The sequence below is a fragment of the Bos indicus genome, chromosome 16 (genome assembly GCF_029378745.1).
Source record: "Bos indicus isolate NIAB-ARS_2022 breed Sahiwal x Tharparkar chromosome 16, NIAB-ARS_B.indTharparkar_mat_pri_1.0, whole genome shotgun sequence".
Taxonomy (NCBI): Eukaryota; Metazoa; Chordata; class Mammalia; order Artiodactyla; family Bovidae; genus Bos; species Bos indicus.
In genome coordinates this window covers 65,422,820-65,435,036 of record NC_091775.1, presented here as the reverse complement: position 1 = coordinate 65,435,036, position 12,217 = coordinate 65,422,820, and the positions used below count along the sequence as shown (strand labels likewise).

Sequence of the window (12,217 nt, the reverse complement as noted above, 5' to 3'; positions counted from 1 at the left end):
TCACTGGAGGGAAGACAGTGGCCCCACCTCCTCTGGGGGTGGGGGGCTGCCCAGGGACTGAGCAAACAGAACCGCAGATCCCAGGGGCTATTGGAAACAAAGTGCACACTGTCAGAGGAGAGGTTGTCAGTCCGGGCAGAGGGCCGGGTGCAGCTCAGCCAGCAGGGGATGTTGACTCCAGCCTCACCTCTCCTCTCGGGTCTCCCAACTGGCCCACTCCCCTGTCCCTCCCTCCTCCCCCTGCTCTAGGCTTCCCTTTGCTTTCTTCTGCTCTGGCATCTCATTCTCGCTGCCTTTCTTTGGTTTTATGCTTGAGTCCTTGCTCCTGGCATTTTAAATGCATTATTATTGTTATTATTTTAATTGTATGAGATTTCAAAACAGTGAACAAAATGGCAATAGGAACACACAGATCGATAACGATCTTAATTGTGTAATATCCTTATAATAAATTTATAAGATAAATGTATCCTGTAGATAACATTTTAATTAGGGTTATATTCAAACTTGATGACTTTTATTAATCCTGATAGTAATCATGAAAGGGAGATATGCATATCCGCATTTTACAGAGGAGAAAACTAAAGTTCAAGGAGATTGGGCAACCTGTCTCATGCCATGCCGCTAGGAAGTGACAACACCAAGTACTCTGACCCCTAAGCCGCTTGTCATCTCCAAGACATCAACGGTTTTCCAGACCCTTCCTGCTTGTCGCACCCACTGGCTCATCTCACACCTACTTACTGCCTGACTGTTCCCTCCGCAGGCCTTCACCAAAAGCATTAACCGAGACAAGCACTTGGCAGTGTCCTACTTCCAACGAGGGATGCTCTATTACCAGATGGAGAAGTAAGTGGTCCAGCGTTGCACAAGCTGGGGAAGCGTGCAGAGAAACCCAGAGCGGGTCTTGGTGCTGCCAGACTTGGTGCTTGAGACGTGTCTCCTCAGCCTCTGTGGGGAAGCATGACGGGGCTTTCTCTGGGCAGTAACGCAACCAGTCACCACAAGCCAGAATCCCTGTCTGGGGAGGGAAGGCAGGCCTGCCGCCCAGCTACAGCTCACCATAAGGCTGCGTAACCATCACAGGCTGGGGATGGCACCCCACCATTTCCTGGGCAGTTCAGGTTGTAAATACTGCAGCCATCAAGGGAGCACCCCTGATTGTCTACTGCTGTGAGGTATTGAGCTCTCACACAATGACAAAGATCAGGAAACCACATCACAACGTCTCTTCCTTGGTGGGCTCCGCATTCTCCCTGCTGAGGGCCTGGGTTGAATCCCAGGTCAGAGAACTAAGATTCCACAGACCACATGGGCATGGCCAATAAATAAATAAATAAAAGCTTCCTAGGTGATTGACTTAGATCTGGTTTAACAAAAAAAATACATGCCTGCAGAATGTATTTTCCAAAACCCAGTTTAATGCATTCAATGAGGTATAATTCAGTCACTAAAATGAGAACATAAACAATTAATATTGTATGTACCAGAATATATTAATACAGATGAGTAGTGTTTGTCTTACTGTAGAAAGAAGTTCACAATATATACTAAATTAAAAGCAGATTTCAGAATAGTATCGTACAATCCCATTACCGTTTCACAGAATAGTCTGAAAGGCCATCAACCAAAATGTTTTCAGCAGTCCTCCCCAGCTGCTGAAATTAGAGAGATTTCCATCTTCTTCTGTCAGCTTTTCTGTATTTTTGGTTTGTTTGTAGTCAACAGGAAATAATTAGTAAAAAGACAAATAGAAAATGAAAGTTAATCTCGAGTCCCACAGCCCTCCCCCAAATGCCCTAAAAACATACAAATAACAAAATATATTCTAAGCATTTGTTTAAAATGTAGGGGATGACTAACTGATCTTTTGTAGAAATAGTTCCCTGAGTGTGCACAAGTTCCAGAGAAGACAATTCAGCTCAGGCTAAGGAAGAACAGTTCAAACAGTAACATGTTAGCAGGGGCATGGTGTGTGTGTGTGCACAACAGATGAGGCAGGGCGTTGGTGGGATGGAGGGGAGGCTACAGAGAATGTCCAGGCACTGGGGAAGGGGTAGGCTGGGATTGGATCCTCTGGAACCCTGAAAGGCTTTGATCCTCCAGTTTAGTCAGAAACCAAGCCTGCCAGGCCACTGTGCAGAGCCGTTGCCATGGGCAACTGCCAACCGCTCAGAGGACTTCTGGGATGTAGATGCGGTCATTTACCTGAATGAGTTAAGAGCAGGAGTGAAGTCTCCCAAAAGAAGAATCACAGACACAGAGGCTGTCTGGGAAGGGAAAGCCTTGAATAGAGAAAAGATACACAGGCCTTTACTTTCAATGGCATCATACCCCGTCTTCCTTCTTAACCCTCTTCTCCTTCTCGGTCCCCCTCCCCTCATCCCCACCAGCCTCAGGATGTGTGGGACCTGTGAGCAGGTCTGAGCACAAAACCTCTTGTAGATCTCTAGAAGGACAAACTCTCAGGCCATCCTTGAATCAGCTCTAACAGCCTCAAATGAGAAGGGACAGATGGCAAAGAAGGGAGGCTCCCAGAAGACATTTCTCCATGAAATGCCCAGAAATCCCAGAACCTGAAAGCCTCGTGTTTTGAGTGAGTCAAAAAGATCTTAATAAGATCCAGAAATCAGACTCAGGATTCAATTAGTCTGTGACTGGTAATCGTTAAATCTAAGAGAGAAATCTATCAAATTTTACCTTTAATTCAACTACTACTTATTAAGGAAATAACATAAATGAGACACGAGTCTGGGTCCTGAGCTGCCTTTTTTTTTCTTTTGCTCAATCCATAGGCTTTGGTGTCCTCCCCTCCACAAGACTCAGCTCTGTTTTAAAATTTTTTTTAATTATTTTATTTTAATTTCTTTTTGGCTGTGCTGGGTCTTTGTTGCTGCATGCAGACTTTCTCTGATTGCAGCTAGCAGGGGCTACTCTTCATTGCGGTGTGTGGGCTTCTCATTGCGGTGGCTTCTCTTGTGGAGCACGGGCTCTAGGGCAGGCGGGCTTTAGTAGTTGTGGCTTCTGAGCGCGAGAGCACAGGCTCAGCAGTTGTGATGCGTGGGCTTCGTTGCCCCTCAGCATGTGGAATCTTCCTGGACCTGGGATCAAACCTGTGTCCCCTGCATTGGCCAGTGGATACTCAACCACTAGACCGCCAGGAAAGTCCAAGGTTCAGCTCTTGATGCTGCTGCTGCTGCTGCTAAGTCACTTCAGTCATGTCTGACTCTGTGTGACCCCATAGACCGCAGCCCACCAGGCTCCCCCGTCCCTGGGATTCTCCAGGCAAGAACACTGGAGTGGGTTGCCATTTCCTTCTCCAATGCAGGAAAGTGAAAAGTGAAAGTGAATTCACTCAGTCGTGTCCGACTCTTAGCGACCCCATGGACTGCAGCCCACCAGGCTCCTCCATCCATGGGATTTTCCAGGCAAGAGTACTGGAGTGGGGTGCCATTGCCTTCTCCATCAGCTCTTGATGCTTTGTCCTTTTTTCATTGGTTGTTAAATAGCAAAATATATGGGCAATTTTCCCAGAAAAACACATGCAAGCACATACCTAATTTTATGTGCAATTTCAGGGGGTTTAGTGTCCCCTGAAAATCATACAAGAACCCTCACCCTCCCTTCCAGCACCATGCTGGTTTAGACCTCATTTTTTTTTACCAGGACTATTGTACCATGGCTTCCCTAGCCACCACTCTTGCCTGCTTCAATGATATCCTAGAATGACCTTTTTAAAAAAAGAAATGTCATCTGCTGAAGAACCTCCAGTGGATCCTAGGATAAAGAGGAGCTTCCCTTGCCTGTTGCTCTCTGGTTCAGCAGCTGTGCACCCACTCACACCCTCCAATGTCTCCCCAGGCACACTCACCCAGGTGACCACTCTCTTTTGTGCCTCCTTTGATTACAGCTGTCTCTCCGATGATAGATACTTGCCTGTATATTTGTCTCCTCCACTACTCGTGAGGGGAGAATCCTTATTCACTCTTGTATTTCAGTATCTAGTACAGTATTAATAAATGCTTATGGGAGTAAATAAACAAGGGGGTGAAATATAGTCTCTGCTTCTAGGAACTTAGAGGGTTTCCCTGGTGGCCCAGATGGTAAAGAATCTGCCTGCGATGCAAGAGACCTGGGTTCGATCCCTGGGTCAGGAAGATCCCCTGAAGGACGGCATGGCAACCTATTCCAGTATTCTGGCCTGGAGAATTTTGTGGACTGAGGAGCCTGGCAGGCTACAGTCTATGGGGTTGCAAAGAATCGGACATGACTGAGCAACTATCACTTCACACTTTCAAGGAACTTATGTATTAAAAAGGAGAAGCAGGTCACAAACACTAGATCTATTACGCAGGGCACAATGGGACAGGTGCTATGGGAGAAGTTTTTAGATAAGTGCCTATGCGGACCTGGAACTATCGCTTCTCAGTCATGGGTTAGGATGACCCTCAGATCACTACAGGGTTTGTTTTAAGGTGCTAATGTTATGGGTGTTTCTTCTCTCAGTTTTTCCCACTTTCAGATGTTGGGTTGTTCATCTGTCATTATAAATTTCCACCAGAATAAAGTTAGAGTTGTTCTGCCCAGGCAGGTCAGGTCTGAGGGATGTCTCATGTCTCTAACCCCCACCTTGTCATTCAAAAGGAGATGGGATTTCAAGGTACCTTTCAGATCCCAACCTTATAAATCTTGCATGTGTACACGCTCAGTCATGTCAGATCCTTTGTGACCCTATAAACTCCTCTGTGCCCACTGTAAACTCCTCTCTACGTGGGATTGGATTGGATGTGGATTGCCATTTCCTACTCCAGGGGATCTTCCCGACCCAGGGATTGAACCGGTGGCTCCTGCATTGCAGGCAGATTTCTTTACCATCTGAGTCATCTGGGCAGCCCCTTGTACATTTTAGGGCCCTGAAAATATGGCCAGGCCCTTTCGATGGAGCTGCTCAAAGAGGCGACGCAGCAGTCTTTTCCCTGACTTCTGAATGGGCAAGGGCATGTCCCCAGGCCCCGGCGTGGAGGCATGTGATGCTTCAACCCCTTTCAGCTGGCTCAGTCTCTCTCCATTACCCGAGTGGGGACTGCAGGATTCTAGTCTACAGGCTGGCACTGGCAGTGCAGGAGTAATTGGGAATTTCAGTGGTTACTAAGGAAAAAAACCTTTCTAGGGAGTGTTACAGAAACGAGGGTAATAAACCCTCTCCGGCTCAGAGCTGGGGAGAAGCATTAGCCAGTCAGCAGCTGCGCTGGTGAGCTGAGAAGACACCAGGTGGAGTGCCCTTCAGGTGTCTGCTCAGGTCCTGCCGCCCAGCAGAACCAAGGGAAGACGCCAGCTCCTTGGCCTCGCGGGGGATGCTGCGGGCTCCAAATGGCATGGAGGAAACCTCCTGCCGGAGGGCTGGAAAGAGGCAGGGGCTGTGCTGCCTGCCTCCCAGCGCAGAGGACTGAAGGCTATTTTGGATTTCTCATACTGAGCTTTTTCAGACCCTGGGCGGCGGGAAGCAGAGCTGTGCATCAGAGCACACGCTTCAGGGGAACTGCTCTGGGTAAACAAGGCAGCTGAGGAGAGGCCTTCAGGGCGATGCTGTCAAAGACGTTTAAAAACAGACACCTAGCAGGGGTGTTTTAAACACGAAGCAAGCCTTTTGAATAACATCAGTCCTTTCTTTCTCCGTCCTACTGGGCCCGGATCTTTAGCCATCTTGCTGGGCAGAATTAGGAGGAGTTGGGCTCACTCAATCCTAGGTAGACCCAGGCGGTGCTCCTTCACAGCTGAAACTCATCTGCTGAGGGAGGCAGGCACACCGGCAGGTGACTGCAGACAGAGCCCCACGGGCCCTCCGAGGACCTTCAGTGCACTCACAAACAGGCAGTGGAACACGATGGAAATCCCATCTGCCCAGGAAACAGGACACCTGCGTTTCTGCCCGCCGCCTGCCTTTTTGGCTCAGTGAATCAGAGCCAGTCACCAGCTATGTTCCAGCTTAGAAGGCACAAGAATGCTTCTCCTCTCCCCCTTCAAGGAAATGCCTAAAAGGGTGTGTAAATGACTTGAAATGCTTAAGGAATGGCCGGAATGCTTGTGAAAAGTTTGGTGGCCCAGACAGTAAAGAATCTGCCTTTAATGTGGGAGACCTGGGTTCGATCCCTGAGTCGGGAAGATCCCGTGGAGAAGGAAATGGCTACCCACTCCAGTATTCTTGCCTGAAAAATCCCATGGACTGAGGAGCCTGGCAGGCTACAGTCCATGGGGTCACAAAGCCTTGGACAGGACTGAGCAACTTCACTTATTAACAAAGATATGTTAGAGGAAGCCATCCTTCTGTTTCCAACCCAGGCTGTCTGCTCCCGTCATTCCTGCAGCCCCTGTGGCTGTAGGAGTCACTACCAACCAAATGATGACAGAATGTCCAGCTTTCCCCGGCCACCCTGGGATCTCTCAGCCAGGCCGCCCTCCTGGTCAGGCCGCCCTCCTGGTCAGCTTCCAGTTTCCCTGACATGAGCGTTCTGGCTTCTACAGCCATGTATTTTTTTAAAAATGTTTCATTTATTTATTTGTCTGCACCAGGTCCCGATTGCAGGACATGGGATCTTTGATCTTCATTATGTCATCTGGGATCTTTAGTTGTGGCAAGCGGGATCTAGTTCCCTGACCAGGGATCAAACTCCAGCCCCCTGCATTGAGAGTGTGGAGTCTTAGCCACTGGACCAACCAGGGAAGTCCCAACAACTGTGTATTGTTATCTCCTGAGAACAGTTAATACAGTATATGGTATTAAGTAGGCATGCGGTAAGGGCTTCCCAGGTGACACCAGTGGTAAAGAATCCGCCACCGATTCAGGAGACATAAGAGACGCGGGTTCCATGCCTGGGTCGGGAAGACTCCCTGGAGGAAGGCACAGCCATCCACTGCAGTACACTTACCTGGAGAATCCCCATGGACAGAGGAGCCTGGCGGGCTATAGTCTGAGGGGTCGCACAGAGTAGGACACGACTGAAGTGACTTAGCGTGCGTACACGCAAGCATGTAATAGAAGATTGGTGTGTGAATTTAGTTGCCGGTTTTAGAGCTGGAAATATATATATATATCTCTCTCTCGGAGAAGGCAATGGCACCCCACTCCAGTACTGTTGCCCGGAAAATCCCATGGACGGAGGAGCCTGGTGGGCTGCAGTCCATGGGGTCGCTAAGGGTCAGACATGACTGAGCGACTTCACTTTCACTTTCCTGCATTGGAGAAGGAAATGGCAACCCACTCCAGTGTTCTTGCCTGGAGAATCCCAGGGACAGGGGAGCCTGGTGGGCTGCCGTCTCTGGGGTCGCACAGAGTCGGACGCGACTGAAGCGACTTAGCAGCAGCAGCAGCAGTAAGGGGCAGAAGCAGGACTCCAGTCCACGTGGGTTTGACTTCAGAAATTAGATCCAGGACCACATACTCGGAAGCGCCTAATGTGCTATGCTCCCTGAATATAATATATCCCTTGCGCACAATGCACTCCTTATAATATCCATGTGGAGTGAGGCCAGGGAGGCAGTCTGCCAGGGTCTCCCAGTTAGTGGCAGGGCTGGTGGACCTGGTCCCAGTCCCTTGGCCGCTGTCCTCGGGCACCTTCGTTACCCACACCGCCTCTCGAGGGTCCCCACCAGCCTGTGTTCACATTCCAGGCTTGTCTCCAAGAGAAGCCACAAGTGGCAACTCTGGGTCAGATGGTGGCTGAGGGACGTTTGGTTTAGTTGCCCGGTGGGAGCCACACAGACAGGCAAATTTGTTCCTGCCAAACCGGGGGCTGGGCTGGGGCTGGGGCTAGTTGATTTTTGCTGCTTCTATCCCCTGCTGCCCAGCAATGGCTCCCTCCCACCAGGGCCTCTGTGTTGATCAGAGGCAGGCCAAGCAGGCCTGGCCTTAGGCCCTGCCCACACCCTGATGGGCACTACTGGTGTGGTCAGCCCCATTCTCTGCTACCAAGCCAATGACAGCCTCCTGATCCACCTCAAGCCAGTCAGCACAACGCCAACCCAATGGAGCTGAAGGCCAGTGCCAGGAGCAGGGTTAGAGATGCCGTCTGGGGACTTCCTTGGTGGTCCAGTGGTGAAGACTCTGCCTTGCCATGCAAGGGATGCTGGTTCGATCCTGAGTCTGAGAAGATCCCACGTGCCATGGGGCAACTAAACCCGTGTGTCGCAGCTACTGAGCCCGTGCTCTAGAGCCTGAGAGCTGCACCTACTGAAACCTGCATGCCTACAGCCGCCGCTACACAACAAAAGAAGCCACCGCAATGAGAAGCCTGCGCAGTGCAGCTACACCGTAGCTCCGACTCGTTGCAACCAGCCCGTGTGCAGCAACCAAGACCCAGCACAGCCAAAAATTAAATACACAAAAATCTAAAACATTTTTATTCTTAACTTTTACCAAGAAAAAAAAAAAAGGGCTCTCTGGCTTAAGTGATGGTTTGTCTTTTTTCCTAAAGTATGTGGAAGAGGAGGAGGGGACAGCCACAAACCAAGAGCTAAGAACTCAAAAAAAGCTGGAGGAGAAGGTTCTGGGCAGGAGGGTGCCATCAGTGGCCTTGAGGAAGGGCCCCTGGGAGCTTCGTCAGGCTGGCCTGGCTGCCTGGTGGGGGATGAATCAGCTCCATGGAGACACGGGGCGACAGGTGCTGCTCTGCTTGGAGCTCTGGGGAGATCGAGGCTCTTTCAGAAAGTGACAGGCTGGTTGTCAGAAAGGTGGGGGCTGTGTGCAGTCAGCAGACAGAGATCCCTGTGGCGGCCTGAGACTGGAAGGCCTGCAGTGTTGCTGGGATGCACAACTCCAGGGGCACTGTTCACACCAAGTTCTACAGAATCCTGGGGTCAGCGTTGGCGAAAAACTAGAGCAGGTCAAAAAGGATTGAAAAGACTTCTTGTCCCAGTGAAACAGATGGATGAAAGGAAACAGACACACATTTCATTCTTTTTTTCCTCCTTTCCCTGAACTGGCTTCTTTTCTGCAGATATGATTCCGCCATTAAAGACCTTAAGGAGGCTTTGACTCAGCTTCGAGGGAACCAGCTGATTGACTACAAGATCCTGGGGCTACAGTTCAAGCTGTTTGCCTGTGAGGTGAGGAGCGGAGGGCCCAGCCTGGGGAGTGGTGGGCTGCGGCTGAGGGGAAGCTGACAGCTCAGATGCACAGCCATCTGTTGACACTTCTAGGAGCCCAAAGAAGGCATTTTGCATCCCCTCCCTTGGGACTCAGATTTACCCTTAAGAAAAAACTCAGAACCATTTGCTTGGGGCTCCTAATGGAGTCTTCAGTTACCTGAATGCATGGATTTTGTTAACATGAGGCTCAAAGGACCATGTAGAAATGAGTTTGCTGGATTCTCTGAAGGGAGGCTTGGCTGGACATGAGTGTGTTGGTCTGTGAAAGTGTTCGTGTGTATATGTGTTAGTTGCTCAGTCGTGTCTGACTCTTTGCAACCCCATGGACTAGCTCGCCAGGCTCCTCTGTCCATGGGATTCTCCAGGCAAGAACACTGGAATAGGTTGCCATTCCCTTCTCCAGGGGATCTTCCCAAGCCAGGGATTGAACCCAGATCTCCCGCATTGCAGGCAGAGTGTTAACCATCCAAGCCACCAGGGAAGCCTGAAATATTCATAATAATTTGCATGATTCAGGTTGACAGGGTGTTTTCTCAGCATTATACTAACAAATCAAAAGTCACAGAGGTCTCTGCCCTAGTGAAGCTTCCTTTGCAGCAAAAAACAAAGCAAATCAAAAGACAACAACAAAACAAAGAAACAAAATCACAGGTTCACTCTCCATGCAGAAACTGCTTTACCCTGGCTCGGTTCCAAAGTTCACACACTTTGCGATGAATGGTGTGGCCTCGTGTACTTGGTTAATACCCAGAGAAAGAGTGAGGATCATTTAGCACCAACCTGTACCCTCCTGGTCAAAGAACAGCTCAGAGCACACAGTTAGGAAAGGTCTTCGCAGAAGGGTATCATGTTCTATATCACCAAGATGGAGATACATGACTGGCTTTCACGTTCATGTACAGGTTCATGTACTTTTCCAGCCAACCCTCCCCACTCTCATTCTAAACCCCTAATATACACCAGTAACTTTAAAACTAATATCCCTGCAAACATAGATTTTTACTTAGCAGAATCAGTGGAAAAAAGCCCCCTTGCTTGAGTTTCTCAGGCAGAAGAAGCCCAGTGTTCCCAGGGTCACTCAGGGCTAATAATAGAGTCCACAGCTGCCTGCGCCCCTGGGGACACGTGTCTCCGTCCAGCCCCGCCACAGGATAGCAACTTCAGTTCTCCTTGTCTAGGGAAATGAGGCTCTTTGGTGGGCTGGCGTTAGGCCAGCTTCCAGTGTGCAGTCTCTCAACTGTGGTCCTTTTGATGTGTTGGACAAGTTCATTCTTTGTTCTGGGGACTGGCCTGTGCCTCGTAGGATGTTGAGCTACATCCCCGGTTTATACTCACTAGATGCCTGTAGCAACCCATTCCCAGGGTGACAATCGAAAATATCTCTAGACATTGTGGATCACCCCAGATTGAGAATCATTTACACTAATTAAAGGGTTGAGGGACCAAGAAGCTCTGGAGAAAGCATCCTAAAAAAGTGGCATCAAAGCAGAACTCCATGGGAGGAATGTTCCCCCTGCAGCTGGAGTTGAAATGACCCAGGGGGCAGGAAATCCTGCCTGTGCCGTCCTCTCTGCCAGGGAGGCTGGACTTTTCAGGGTCCCATCTGCCACCTGGGACACTTCAGTCACTTCACTAATTATAAGACCACCCCTCCCTTCCCATCAGAATTCTGAGAAATCATACCAGAAAAGAGTCTCAGGCTTTTCCCAGTCATGGAGTCATAAAAACCTGTTGCTAGAGAAGGTCTTAAGAGTAGGTGTCTGAGAACCAAGCGGGAAGTTTTAAATGGCCTCAAGGTCTCCTTTCTTCCTGCATGCATGTTCATGGGGGTGGATCAGGCCAGTCAAGCATGTTTGCAGGCAGCAACAGCTCCCTGAGGCTAAAAATAGCCCAGGAAGGGAGTCTAGTTCTCCGCTTCTGGGCTTGGTCCCCGTCCCCGTCGTTCAGCACCAGCCAACTAACTATGGGAGAACCAGCCTTGCCACCATACATGTTGTTCAGTTGCTCAGTCGTGTCTGACTCTCTATGACCCCATGGACTGCAGCCCGCCAGGCTTCCCTGTCCTTCACTAGGTCCCAGAGTTTGTTCAAACTCATGTCCATTGAGATGATGATGCCATCCAACCATCTCATCCTCTGTCACCCCCTTCACCGCCTGCCCTTAATCTTTCCCAGCATCAGGGTCTTTTCCAATGAGTCAGCTCTTCGCATCAGGTGTCAAAGTATTGAAGCTTCAGCTTCCGCATCAATTGTTCCGATCAATCTTCAGGGTTGATTTCCTTTAGGATTGAGTGTTTGATCTCCTTGCTGTCCAAGGGACTCTCAAGAGAGTTTTCTAGCACCACAGTTTGAAAGCATTAATTCTTCGGTGTTCAGCCTTCTTTATGGTCCAACTCTCACATCCATACTTGCCTAAATAAACAGTCCTCTTCTATTCTGGATGAGGCCCGGGGCCAATCACAGTGTAGGTGGCAGACTGGTATTGAGAAGTGTAATAGTTTTCCACTGTGTGATAGTCGCTCAGTCGTGTCCAACTCTCTGCGACCCCATAGACTGTAGTCTGCCAGGGATTCTCCAGGCAAGAACACTGGAATGGGTTGCTATTTCCTTCTCCAGTTTTCCACTGCTGAATAGCAAATTGCTGTAAAACAGAGTGGCTTCAAACAATCTGGGCTTCCCTGGTGGCTCAGCTGGTAAAGAATCTACCTGCAATGCTGGAGACCTGGGTTCTGTCCCTGGGTTGGAAATATCCTCTGGAGAAGGGGATGGCTATCCACTCCAGTATTCTGCCCTGGAGAGTTCCATGGACTATTGTCCACGGGTCGCAAAGAGTCAGGTGCAACTGAGTGACTTTCACTTAAAACAATTCTCTCATGGTTTCGGGCATCAGGAACCAGAGGCCCTCAGGAGGTTGCAGTAGAGATGTTGGTAGGGGTGCCATCATCTGAAAGCCTGACCGGGGCCAAAGGATCTACTTCCAAGGTGACTTAGGTACCTGGCGAGTTAGGGTTACTTCTTGGTAGGAGGCCTCAGTTTTTTGCCACTTGAACCTCTCCCTAAGGCTGCCTGAGTCC

At 49.7% G+C, this 12,217-nt stretch overlaps 1 protein-coding gene across 5 annotated transcripts in view; it reads left to right on the top strand.

Annotated features, from left to right (window-relative positions):
• Positions 1–12,217, top strand: part of NCF2 (neutrophil cytosolic factor 2) — a 46,239-nt gene that overhangs the window by 15,541 nt on the left and 18,481 nt on the right. For all 5 annotated transcript variants that reach the window (XM_019976303.2, XM_019976302.2, XM_070768549.1 and 2 more), the window contains 2 exons: positions 767–849; positions 8,994–9,102. In XM_019976303.2, coding sequence (XP_019831862.2) covers positions 767–849; positions 8,994–9,102 — 192 coding nt within the window. The remainder of the gene's footprint in view (positions 1–766; positions 850–8,993; positions 9,103–12,217) is intronic.